Raw genomic sequence first — 14,135 nt, forward strand, 5'->3', positions numbered from 1 at the left:
CTGTGTTTGTGTGTGTGTGAAAGGCGAGACAGAATATATATATATATATATATATATATATATATATATATATATATATATATATATATATATATATATATATATATATATATATATATATTTTCTGAGGTTCTCGCTGGTATTTGTATGTGGATCTTTGGTTATTGGTTTTCTCCCAGCGTAGATTCAAGAGATCTCAAGGCAGCAGTTAGGAGGTCACTGCATCTTCAGGCTGGTGCTCGGCCAAAGCAAGACACCAGCCTGAAGATGGCAGTGGGACTTCATCGCCAAACGTCGCCTAGACACTTCCAATCTTACGCGGAGAAAACCCGAATAACCAAAGATCCATATATATATATATATATATATATATATATATATATATATATATATATATATATATATATATATATATATATATATATATATATATATATATATATATATATATATATATATATATATATGGTGTTCGGCTTGGTTCGGTATTTTCCACGTATTGTAGTTGTTCTTTTAAAGTTGTAGCAACGTTTCAGCAGAATCTCATCTGCCATCATCAGGCTTCTGTACCGTCTGTGAGTCAGACTCACAGACCATACATGTAAGTACCAAAAACTTAAGAAAACAAATATATATATATATATATATATATATATATATATATATATATATATATATATATATATATATATATATATATGGATCTTTGGTTATTCGGGTTTTCTCCCACGCAAAATTGGAAGTGTCTAGGTGACGTTTCGATGAAGTCTCATTGAAACCCCCCACCCAATCAGAACACAGCCAAGCCCCCACCCAATCAAGTCACCCCCACTAGCAGTTAAAAGGAAGAAGCATCTTCCTTTTTTCTTAAGTTTTTCTTAAGCATCTTCCTGTTTTCTTAAGTTTTCGCGGGTACTTACATGTATGGTATTCGGCTTGGTTCGGGTATTTTCCCACGTCATTGTAGTTCTTTTAAAGTTGTAGCAACGTATACACACACACACACACACACACACACACACTAATCTACAAAAAAACAGATGGCACACTAGGACACACCGTATACCAGAAGAAAACACACACCAACCGCTACCTCAACGCCCAATCCCACCACCACCCAGCACAGATAAACTCCATGGCCAAAACACTAACTGCTAGAACCAAACGCCTGGCAGACAAGACACACATAAAGACTGAACTATGCACTCTGACTAAAGTACTGACAGCCAACGGCTTCCACAAAAGCAAAATCACCGGCTTGATCCACAAAAACACACTGAGACATAATGGAGACCTAGAAGATGAACAGACCTATGGAACAGCTGTCCTGCCCTACATAAGAGGTACTATAGACAAAATCAGTAAGATACTACACAGGCATCACATCAAGACTGCCTTAAAAACAGACAGAAAAATAGCAGCCATCCTTAGAAACCCCAAAGATAAAATTGACCTGGAAAACCAAGGCATATATGAAGTCCCCTGTGCATCATGCCCAGCCACATACATTGGACAGACCAATAGAAGAATAAGTACCCACCTGGATGAACACAAAAATGCAGTAAAAAAGCTGTAACACACTTCCTCACTAGTCCAACACATGAAAGCCACAGGTCATAGCATCGACTTCAATGGCACCAAAACCCTAGCCTCTATAGAAAACCCCAGCCACAGAATTATCAGAGAAGCCATAGAGATTGAAAAAAGACCTGAAAGCATGAATAGAAGAGATGATTCCACCAGACTGTCAATCATTTGGAAGCCTGCACTCACAAACAAAAAAATCTTCACACCACTAGCCAGGCAAACACCTGGGCACAAACAGATCCCCCCTGATACCTCCAGCTCAAACACACCCCAACCAGGCACCCAGATGAAACCTAGCTTCCTAACAAATGATAGCCGTCCATTTACTCAGAGCCAAGCTGCACTAAAAGCCTCCAATACAAAACTATCAGTAGGTGGGGTAGCCTTTGCTTGTTTGGCAGCTTCTACCCACCTTGAGACATTTTCAGCCCAGAATTCTTTATAAAGGCAGCTGCCTTTGAAAAGCACAAGGGAAGACAAATCTCTGGTTGGGTTCACAGATTTGTTACCCTAAGCCATTTTAGGGGAACTTTTTCTGGAGATTTTGGCTTCATATATGATGTGAGCCTAACCACTGTGATCTGCAAACTGTAAGTGTTATCTCTGACTCCAGCAATTACAAGCTTTTTCTTTTCTTGCTTGCTTTTACAACCTGAGTTAATACAAGCCATGGCTAGGTGCCTAAGGGCATCAGGAAATGAGCTGGTTTGAGAACAAGCCTACTTTATGGCTTAGGACCTGGGCAAAAAGGAAGACCTGCTTCTATTGTTTTATTTATTTATTTATTTGTTTGTTTGTTTATTTGTCAAGCAATTATTAGATTACAGGTATAAGTATAAGCATGGTTATGAACACATGAAATGGATACAAATAAGAAAGAAAAGAAACAATAGGACAGGGATGGTAGGCACGTTGGTGCAGACCTCTTAGGAAAGGAGTGAGGTCAATAGTAGACAGTCTAAGGTTAAAGTTTTTGGGGTTTGGGGAAATTGTCGGAAAGTGAGTGCTCTTAAAGTTTATGCAATTCTTTGCAAGTGGGGTGGGAGTATGGGCATGGACCCTGGATTCAATACTGTTAATTGAATATGTTTTCTGTTTCATAATGATTTTATATTACTGATACAATTAATACTATATTGCTGAATAATTGTTAACTGACTAATCATAGTCTTATTTGAATGTTGGTATGCTTCATATCATAACACTGAAACTAATGCAAATTGCTAAATCCAAATTTCTTATATTTAAATTGCACAAACCATCTTAAACACAACCTACATGGGGAAAAGGGTGGTGTCCAAATAAACTATTACTTAGCTTATTTATTATACTGGCACCAACACCTGTCTGTCTCTTTCCAACACTTAATGGAGCTTACATTTTTCACAGTATATAGAATATTTTGGTGCCCTAAGAGTGCATATAAATGGGTGCCATCAAAATTCAATATACTGATAAGAACAAGTAGACCTGAGGAAATTCACAAGGTTAATGCACATGCCAATGAGGTTTGTAGAGATGGTTGAGGAATTCAGTTTTTATGAATTCCTATATGATTGGCATTCCCTTCAAGGTTAAGTATCACTAAAATATTTTAAACCCAATTTGACACAAAATATGTACTAAATATCTAGCCTCTCTCTACATTCTGTACGATCCGTTACATGTTTCTGTACAACTTCCTTAATTATGTTTCCTGCTGTTTCTAAAACAGCAATACCCAAATGATGTTAAAGACAGATGGATTGTACTGTAATACAGATTGGAAGGGGAAAGATGATTTGGAGGCTTAGGTGGATGATCATACAGCACCTGCCAGCAACTCCTAAAAACTTATTTATTTAATTTACTTATTTTAAAACATTTGTATAGCCACCTATCTTGAAACAATAATGGGTGGCTTACACCAATAAAATAGAAAATGCAACATTGATAAAACTAAAAAGAGAAAATCTGATGCTACAACCTCTTTCCTTGATGCAGCCCACGTTCTCATCCCACATTGACCTTGCCCTATCTTAACACCTGGAATAAGAGCCAAGTTTTAAGTGTGCTCTGTCACACCTCATATTCCATAGGGTGGCGGTTGCGGTAGAAAAGGCACTTTCCAAGGATGCACAAGATGGCAGATGTCCTCTGTGGAATGGGTAGATAGCCCAAGGGGAAAGTGGTCTTGCAGGAAACCCAGTCCCACGCTATGTAAGGCTTTTAAAGGGAACAACCTGCACCTTAAATTCTCCCTGGAGCTAGTGCAGCTCATGCAACAGGAGTATGATGTGGGTATAAATCTAGGGATTTACACTGGTGCAGTCTGGATCCATTGTAACTTTTAGATTTTTTTCAAGGGCAGCTCCATGTTGTAATCCAAATGGGAAGTGTTCAAAATGAGCAAGGCCTCTCAATCCAGGAAGGATGCAATTGCTGCATAAGAGAATTTTGTACAACGGTTCCTGTAGCAATGGCTGCAACCTTCTCATCAAGCAGTAGCTGCAAGTCCAGGAGAACCTGCACATTGTGTGCCAGCTCTTCCTGGGGACCTGAAACCCCAGTCACAGTTCAAGGTGACATGTCCCTACCACCAGGCATCAAAGCCCTTCATAGTGCTGAGTCAAAGTGAGTTCCCAGCATTGCAACGCAACACAGCTGTTAAGTAATTTGGATTCCCCATTGACTTTGCTTGTCAGAAGGTTGCAGAAGGTGATCACAGGACCCTGGGACACTGCAACCATCATAAATATGAATCAGTTGTCAAGCCTCTGAATTTTGATCACATGACCATGGAGATGCTGCAATGGCCGTAAGTGTAATATAATGGTCATAAATCACTTTTTTTTAGGGCCTTTGTAACTTTGAACCATCACTAAACAAGCGGTTTTAAGTCAAGGGCAACTTGTATGTGCTCATTCTCCAAATAATATTTCTTGAATAAATGTAAAAGAGCTTTTGTTTGATTTGGAGAGATGAAGCCATATTAGCATTGCTTCAAAGGGAATGACTGCATGGGATGGAAAGCCCATAACTCACTACATGCTTTCTATGTGAAATCCCATCCACCCCAGTTAGTATGACAAATAGCCAAGAATGTTGGGAATTGTGAAAAAACAGCATCAGAGGATCATACATTTTTCATATATTTCCAGAAATCTCAACATTGCTCTCTATAGAAGCAAATCTAGGCTTTTGCTGAAAAGTTCCCTCTTTATACTTTTATTTTGTTGTCGTTTTCACAGATACACAATTTAGAAGAAGGAAGAACAGGTGGTGGTAGTATAACGATACTGATGAATAAGCATTATTATGCTGGGGTTCTCATATTTAGATTTCTGTGATTGAATTATTTCATGTATCATGAAACTAAAAACCCAGTGAATTATAAAGAGAATAATACAGTATGTGGAATTACTGCTACATAGAAAGCAAAATCAGAAAGACAGATTCAGTCACATTATTCTTGTCACAGCAGTGATCAAAGTGCATAAAGGTAGATTGTTGAATACTCTGTCATTTAACCATTGAACACTTGTCAAGGAGTCTTTCCTTGAGAATATTAGCTTTTGTATTTTTAAGAATAATTGTTTATGGAATTAAAAATAACCCTCTGAGGGAAGGCGGATGGTTAATAAGTATGAAATGTAAATAAAATATAATAAAACAAACTTTACAGAACTAGAGCAAATGTCATTCAAAGGCATTCTCTTTCAAAACTGGCACTTTGCATGAATATAATATATAGTGTTACATATAATATTTTTTAAAAAAAATACCTTTGGATCCCTTCTGATTCCCCAGGGACCGTCTGGGCAAGTCAATATTGTTTCCTTGGTAACATTTTCAGAAGTGGATTGTAATTGCCTTTTTTCTAGGGCTGCAAAAGAGAAACTGGCCCAAGGACACCCAGCTGGCTTTGTGGCTAAGTCAGAGCTAGGTTTCTAGAGTCTAACTTACTAATCTTTACAATAAAAATTTCTGATAACATTTTTTTTTTGGTTCTGAAAAAAAATCAATAAAACAGGTAATGGAAGAACAACAGACTGCAATTGTGCCGCTTATTACTTCACGGTATTTCACCTTAGCATTTATTTTATGATCCTAAAAGACAAACATCTATTACTACTAATTGAAGTTATTTTGGTGTGTATGTTATTATGACTATTTAAGTAGAAGTTAATAAATATTAGCACAATGTTTATTTTACACTGCCTCTCTCTTTCCAGTAATTCATATATTGTACACTTGAACAAAATTCGATTTTTTTGGCTGAAGAGTAAATGCTTTAGGGACTACTACATCGTTGAAAAGAGCTGTGAGGATGAAGGACTTGGGGGCCTCCACATTAAAGCAGCTCCAAAACACTTATTCTCATATGAGTACTTGAAACAATTTTTTGCTGTATTGCCATAATTATGTAGAAAGATGTTGTGGCACTGGCTTGGGAATTGATAATCAAGCAAACTGTGACTGATCCCCTTGGGCAAGTATTGCCTAACTCTAAAATAATAATAGTTTCTTGCTTCAGTCTTTGGGATTTTCTTCTTCTCATTGCTGAAATACTTAATGTATTGGATTGATTTTAGAAAACAGGAGTCTGCTGGCTGAAAGGATAACATGTTTCAGTGCTGGGCATTTATCAAATGGGCATTTATCATTCAACATTTGTTTGGCAACATTACCGAATAGACAGTTGGACCCATTGTTGTGAATAAAGAAGAATATTTTTTATGAAGTTTAAGAACACAGGCACAAAAAGAAAATTCTCTCATTAAAAAGAGTTTCCTGTGGAATGACAAACAGTACCAGGAGCAGTACACTGACTGGTCTTTCATTAATTATAGTCATTATATAGCCAATTAAATAAAACAATACTTATGTGAAGACATTAAGGGAAAAGCTTTGATTTTTTTGGTGGGTAAAATGACAGCAAATTTATTAAATGCTGTTATGTGGGATGTGATTGTACCAAACCACCTTTCCTTCTTCCTTCTGCATTGGGGATTTTTTTAAAAATAATAATAATTCAAAAATATTTACTTTCTTCTAAATAATGGAAATAATAATAATAACCGTGGTTGAAAAGAAGAAAGTATGGATAATGGATGTGACAATACCAGGAACTAGTAGAAGAGAAGACATCAAGTAACAAGTTCTGAAAAGCAAAGATGAAAGATAATGGCATTAACCAACCATGGTGGTCCCAGTGGTTATTGGCACTTAAAAAAACTACACATTGACAAAATCTCCGCCTGTCCATTGCAAAGGCCACACTGCTTAGATCTGCAAATAAACTATGCCGGTACATTACGACTTCCTAAGAACTTGATGCACATGAAGGCCTACTCCAGATAAAAAAAACTAGAAGATGTGACTTTGTTGTAAACAGATATTAATAATAATAATAACAGAGTAGAAGAGAAAGAACTAGAAAAAAAATCACAAAATACAAAAACCTGCAAACAGAAGTGGAACAATTGTGGCAAAAGAAAATGAAGACAGTATTAATAGTAATAGATGCCTAGGTTGCAATGTCAATACATCTGGAACACCATCTGAACACTAACTCAATTGCAAAGGGCAACTTTACTTGGAATATCTTATATCCTGCCACAATATCTTTAACACTATCAAGCATCAACATCTGCCTATCTTAGGTCCTTGGGAAGAACTTAATATATGGATTCAAATTACAAATCCAGTATAAACATCTGGTTGATTGTGTGACAAATCATCATCATTATCACAATCACCACCATCATCCCTTTAACCCCATAAAGCAAGAACATCTGCCTATCACAGGTAATTGAGAAGGTCTCAATAGGTGATTAAAAATGCCAAATCCAATCTAACTCCATAATAAGAACGATACATTACAAAAGAAATATTATAACTTCCTAACAGACAGGAAGTAGCAGGTGAAGCTAGGCAGAATCACATCTGATACATGTACAATTAGCATAGCCCTCCCCCCCCAAGGTTGTGTGCTTTTTTCACTTCTCTTCTCTCTATATATCAATGACTGCATCTCAAACGATCCATCTGTTAAAATATTGAAGTTTGCAGATGATACAACAGTGATTGGTCTCATTCGAGACAACGATGAATCCGCATACAGACGGGAGGTTGTACAACTAGCCTCATGGTGTAACTGGAACAATTTGGAACTGAACATACTCAAAACTGTAGAAATGGTGGTAGACTTTAGGAGAAACCCTCCCATACTACCATCTCTTACAATACTAGACAATACAGTATCAACAGTAGAGACCTTCACATTCTAGGTTCTATCATATTACAATGGACACCTAACATCAAAAATGTCATCAAAAAGCACAACAAAGAATGTTCTTTCTGTGCCAACCCAGAAAGCTCAAACTGCCCAAGGAGCTGCTGATACAGTTCTACAGAGGAATTATTGAGTCTATCATCTGCACCTCTATAACTGTCTGATTTGGTTCTGCAACCCAAAAAGACAGACACAAACTTCAGAGAATAATTAGGACTGCAGAAAAAACAATTGCTACCAACCTGCCTTCCATTGTGGACCTGTATACTGCATGTGTATACTGTCAAAAATATTTACAGACCCATCACATCCTGGATATAAACTGTTTCAACTCCTACCTTCAAAATGACGCTATAGAGCACTACACACCAGAACAACTAGACACAAGAACAGCTTTCCCCCGAACGCCATTACTTTGCTAAACAAATAATTCCCTCAATACTGTCAAACTATTTAGTAAGTCTGCATTACTATTACTATTAATCCTCTCATCCTTCCCTTCACCCATCTCCTCCCACTTATGACTGTAACCTTGTTACTTGTATCCTAATAATTTTTATTGACCATTTCCAAGTATGATTTGATTGCTTATTGTACCCTATGACTATTATTAAGTGTTGTACCTTATGCTTCTTGATTCTTGATGAATGTATCTTTTCTTTTATGTACACTGAAAGCATTTGCACCAAGACAAATTCCCTATGTGTCCAATCACACTTGGCCAATAAAGAATTCTATTCTGTTCTATTCTATTCTATCCTATTCTATTTTATTCTATTCTATTCTAATCTAAATGTGCATCTGACAAACTTATTGAGATAAGTTTAAGAATTTTTTTCTATTATTAGCACAGCACCAGCAGATAGCAATAAAATACAGTATATTCAATAGTTGTGATACCGAATCACTGGTTATGTAGTATTACGTTCTGAATAAAACCTTATCAAATATCATGTCTAAAACTATGTATGTATCATTAAGTTAATATACCATACTTGTATGTTAAGACATTGGTATGCAGCTGTAGAGGAGTGAATAATGCATAACTACCTTCTCTGTCATTATTCTCTTGAACTATTTTTGTCCGTATTCCCATTTATTGAGCAAAAAGGTCGGAACAGGGAATTTTGCATAGCTTGAATTACAGTAATAGAATGGTAGTTTGGAAAGCAAGAATTATGTAACAACTAGTAAGATTGATCCCTGTAATTATGGGAGAGAAGAATAACCAGTAGGAGGTATATAGTATTAATGCTCATCCTGGGTGTTGCTGTCCTATTTTTGCTTCTTTCTAGTCAGGAGAAGAAATTTGTTGAAGATTTCTATGTCAAAAATAAGGAAGAATGAGAAAAAGTGCTGTTGTCCTCGATTGTGACATGATGAAAACTTGACATTCTCCTTGAAAAGGGAAGACAAGTAGCACTCACACAAATAGCAAATCAATTTTAAACATTTACGCATTTGGGGTACAGTGACATAAGTACTAGAAATTCCATTTCAAAACAACCATTGCCTCAAACATCCAAAGACCAAGAAGTGTTCTTATAATAGTCTACTGTGGTCATGTAGCAATCAAATCACAAAGAATTCTAGTCTGCAGCATTAGCTGAATCAGAGATCCAGCCAAAACAAAAGATTGTCCTGCTGAATGCCTACATGCTGTCAAATTTAGTTTATCAGCCTCACAGTTATTACAATTTATTCTGTTGTCTGAGCTTAAAATGTCACTGGGAATTTATTAATATGGTACTACTTCTGATAAGGGCATATTAAAGGTTATAGAAAAAATATATTATCAGAGACTAAGTGTGTACATCACTCGACATGCATTCTTTATCATTTATGAAATATATATGATCATATTACCTAAATGGCTTCTTAAGAAGTGTGTATGTGTGCATACATGCATGTTTGTGAGTATTCTGATGAACTCTGTGAATGGTGCATCCCAATTACATGTTGATTTTTATATCTGCAGCTGAAGAATGCAATTTTATTTGACCTGACAAAATGAATGAAGTGAACAAAATAAGTATTTCAATAAAAAGGCCTCTCAAATCTGTTTTATGTACATAGTTTTTTAAGCAATGTTAATTTTGAGTCTTTAAGTCAATTCTTCCAAGGCTATCTAGCTGTGGGTGTTTGGGCCACTCAGATCTGAGGATATTCCATCTTGATTTTGGAACAGAGTAGCATTCCTCATTTAATTTTCTTAATGTGATTTTGGTGTCTTGCTGGGTTTGTCAGTCATGCATGCCTTACTCAATTCATGGCTTGACTACTGGACTATTTGACTATTGTAACAACCTCTACATATATGGGTTTTCCCTTGAAGAGCACTTGGTTCAGAATGTGGTGGTGGAAGCAGTAATGGGCATGTCCATGTAACACATCTGCTTCACAAGCTACATCAAGTGCCAGTTTGCTTCCTGGTAAGATTCAAGGTGTTGATTGTTGCCTGTAAAGCCCTACATAGCATAGGACCCAGTTATTTGACCTGTCTCCCATAACATCTACCCAGCTAATTCAATCCTGCAAGAGTTGGCATGTTCTGAATTCCTTTAATTAAACAATAGCAATAGCACTTAGACTTATATACCACTTCACAGTGCTTTACAGCTCTCTCTAAATGGTTTACAGAGTCAACATACTACCTCCAACAATCTGGGTCCTAATTTTACCCATCTCAGAAAGATGGAAGGCTGAGTCAACTTTGAACCTGGTGAGATTCGAACTGCCAAACTGCAGGCAGCTGGCAGGCAGCAGAAGTAGACTGCAGTATTGCATTCTAACCACTGCATCACCATAGCTCTCAATCTCATCTACCTGCCCTTTGGAATGACTCCCCCCCCCCCCACATTGTAGAGGCCCTCCATTCTGTTGTTGTTTATAAGAACCATGAGGCCTTGGTTGTTGAACATCCTTTTTAGGTGTTTAATTTAATTTTCACAATTTTTCTGAATCTCTTCTAGTTCTGCATCCTTGAATACTTTATTTCTGGTAATAAATCTCTGTAAGTAATGATAAGCCACTTACTCATGAGTACAAACAAATCCCTTTTCAAACAGGGTAGGAACAGTTTTTTATTCACGTGGATAAACAAAAATCAAACATAATTAGTTCCAACAGACCTGGCCAAGAAATCTGAATTACTTGCTGTATCATAAAAGAGAAAGGTTGTCTGCCACTCCTAAACTTCTACTATTTATTTCCCAGGCAGGGAGGGGCTGGCTAGCATTCATGTCAACTTTTCCTTGAGAGCCGGCTTATTGTTTTCCTTTGCTCAACTCTCTTTTCCACCCTGTGCATATACACATTTGGGTCCGGCCCCATCTATTCCTCTCCCCCTCACTCAGTTAAGGCCCTGAAGACAGATACCTCTCCACCTGGGGGGGTGGGAGGGAAGGGCCCGGATCTTCCTCTGTCTCTGATGCTGTTTCCTTATCAGAGCCTTCCAAAGGGTCCAAAGTTGCCCAGGCTCTCCCTCAACCTCCTCCTCATCTGACTCTGCAGCTAGCTCTGCTGGCAGCCAATGGGCCACAACAACATCTGCTGTAGTTCTTGTTGACCTGAGTGATGACCAATCCAGTATAATTTTTGTTTTTTCTGTTTTTCCCCCATGTTAAACGGGTGGACACATATCGTGCTAAGACCTGTTTGGTATTAGGTAACCTTTCTAGTAGGATACAAAGTGCCAGCATAGTTCTCAACCTCATCAGATTATTATGTTTTATCACACAGTCAGTGAGAATGGCATTTTTATCCATCTACTGAGTTATCTTCAAAAAGCACTTTCTTAGTTCCACCATGAAAGAGGCATCTAAAAAACTATGCATTGCAGCTCTGTGTGTCTTAGGTTTTTAAGGATTATCTTTCCTTTGTAATGAATGGCTGGTCTGAAATATAGGACAGGGCAATTCTGAATAAGTTCTCCATATACATATAATATATATAATTGCAGGCAGAAATCTAGAGGTAGGAAGGGAGGTAATAACTAGGGGTGAATTAGCCCATCCAGGAGCATTTTGTTTTGATCATTGTCTATCAGTTCAGAAGTAATCACTGGCAGATAAAACCTATTTGACATGCTAACCAGAAATCCAAGATGGGGCTTTTGACCAAAAATCTTCAAATAGTTCATTAAAAAATCCAGAAACAAGCAGTTGTAGTTTTTGTTCTCTATTGACCACTTCTCAGTTTCTCACTTAACAAGATAACGTACAAAGTAGTGTCAAGTACTTGTTCTGTACTGCTCTTAACATGAACTTGCATTAACATTTAGTAAGTCAGCTGCAAGGCTCCAAGAGTTGGTCTGTATTTGTTGCTGAGTCTGGAATGCTGCCTTGGTTAACAATCTTTCTTTAATTCCACTTTCCTTAATTCCAACAAAAAGAACAATATAATTAACAACTTTTGTAAACCAAATATTCATTGTATTATCAACCCAATTCATAAATGGCAATCCTATTATTTTCTGGGAAATAATAGTGGGCTTAGGGGATCTCACTTTTTGTCAAATATGCATAGGATTGGCCTGCTAGAATACTAGGATAATAAAATTTACTAAGAAATCTGATACTTAATTGAACAGATAGACTCACCAGTTTTCTCAGTCTTGTGTTTTGGACTCTCTTGTCCTGGAAGACATGGGCAAGGCCCTTCACATCGAGCTATAATGTTTTTGCCAGATGTGCAGGCATGAAATTCCAACTTGCACTGTAGAAACAAGAAAACAAATACAATTTATTTGATGTAAAATTGGAATGGGACACAGATGTGAAAATAAACATTGTCATCAGAATAGAATCTTGAGATAAGTTTTTGTGGTCTGACTTCCAAGTAACCTTGCAGTCCTCATTGGTGCTTCTTGCTATGCCCACTTTGAAAGTGCCATTGGCTCCCAATTGCATCTGAGTACAGTTTAAGGTGCCTAGTTATTGTCTCTAAGCCCTGCCTGCATGGCATAGAGTTCATTTACTTGAAAGACTCCCTTCTTCCCAGAGTATCTACTCTCCCCACAAGCCCTGATAGAGAAAGTTTACTCCAGGTCCCTTCATTGAAACATTTCATATTGTGCAACCCAGGATGCATGTCTTCTATCTTATGGAGCAACCTTCCTCTTGACATATAAAGACTGTTAAGACCTGGCTCTTTCCCTAGGAAATGATGCTTTGGTGTCCTGATTAGATGATGGTGGTACTGCTGTTTGAATCACCATCTACTTTTGTCATTATTGTTTGTAAGCATGTCCATTGTAACTTAATATTTTTTTTCATTAGGGTTCATGACCTTGATTGAGTTGGAGGGCTACTTAAATATTTTAAGTTAGTGAATGACTATGTAAGTCAGTAAGTTTGGCTTTAAGAGATCATTCAGATTCAGAATCCAAAATGTAGGCAAGGATACACATACTTATTTAGTAAAAATTTAAATAAATCTGAATTGAATTAATTACAATTAGCTAGATTTAATTAGTCTCTTCTTAAATATTTAGAAATCACAGTCCATCGACAGATTTTGAAAGGACTCTTAAGGACTTGCTCACCTTGGATGACTGCCAGAACCTCCCAGTCATTGGTTTTACTCTTTTTCCCTAGATTAAAAACTTCTTACAAGCTATCTATTATGATTCCCCCATGACAAATGACCCAAATTAGTCACTTTTAGAGAAAAAGCATAGGTTAGAAAACTATCTGTGAAAGTGAGTAATTTAGTAAACTTAAAGCATGTCTATTTGAATTATAAACAAGATTCTACTGGTAAATCTTATTGATAGTGTTAGAGCCATGCATACAACTGTTATTGTGTGAACCAAAGCAAGGTAAGTACATGAGATAAATCAATCACTAAACTGGTGAAGCATTGTGTGTTTTGCAAAATTATGTTTTTTGCTTTCTATTCTACTACAATAAAAAAGCAGAGTGAATGAAGCAGAATGTTGCTGTTAAGATTCATGCCTCCTACTTTGAAAACGCCAGAAATAGCTTTCTGCTTCTTGTGTGTATTTTTATAAGTGAGTTCACCTCCCCAGGCTTTAATCTAGTAGCAGGAGACCATTTATTCTTTGACAACATTCTGTCCCAATGATATTATCTCCTAGGTGCTTTCTGGACTTCAGAGGACTCTGAGGACTGCAAACTCCATATGCTATTCTGCTCTTCAGTTTTAGAATATTTATGGATACAGCCTGCTATCTGCTTGTGAATAAATTCAGAATGCCTTTGATGCTATTTTCTTTTTCAATATACATGTAAGAACCACATGTAAATCC

The 14,135-nt window shown here is 37.0% G+C and overlaps 1 protein-coding gene across 2 annotated transcripts in view; it reads right to left on the reverse strand.

The window, feature by feature from the left end:
* SPOCK1 (SPARC (osteonectin), cwcv and kazal like domains proteoglycan 1) overlaps positions 1 to 14,135 on the reverse strand; it is a 528,048-nt gene that overhangs the window by 108,205 nt on the left and 405,708 nt on the right. For both annotated transcript variants that reach the window (XM_087955273.1, XM_087955274.1), the window contains exon 6: positions 12,466 to 12,580. In XM_087955273.1, coding sequence (XP_087811399.1) covers positions 12,466 to 12,580 — 115 coding nt within the window. The remainder of the gene's footprint in view (positions 1 to 12,465; positions 12,581 to 14,135) is intronic.

The sequence above is a fragment of the Notechis scutatus genome, chromosome 2, assembly GCF_049901735.1.
Source record: "Notechis scutatus isolate UNSWTSFEM ecotype Mainland chromosome 2, rNotScu1.2, whole genome shotgun sequence".
Classification (NCBI taxonomy): domain Eukaryota; kingdom Metazoa; phylum Chordata; class Lepidosauria; order Squamata; family Elapidae; genus Notechis; species Notechis scutatus.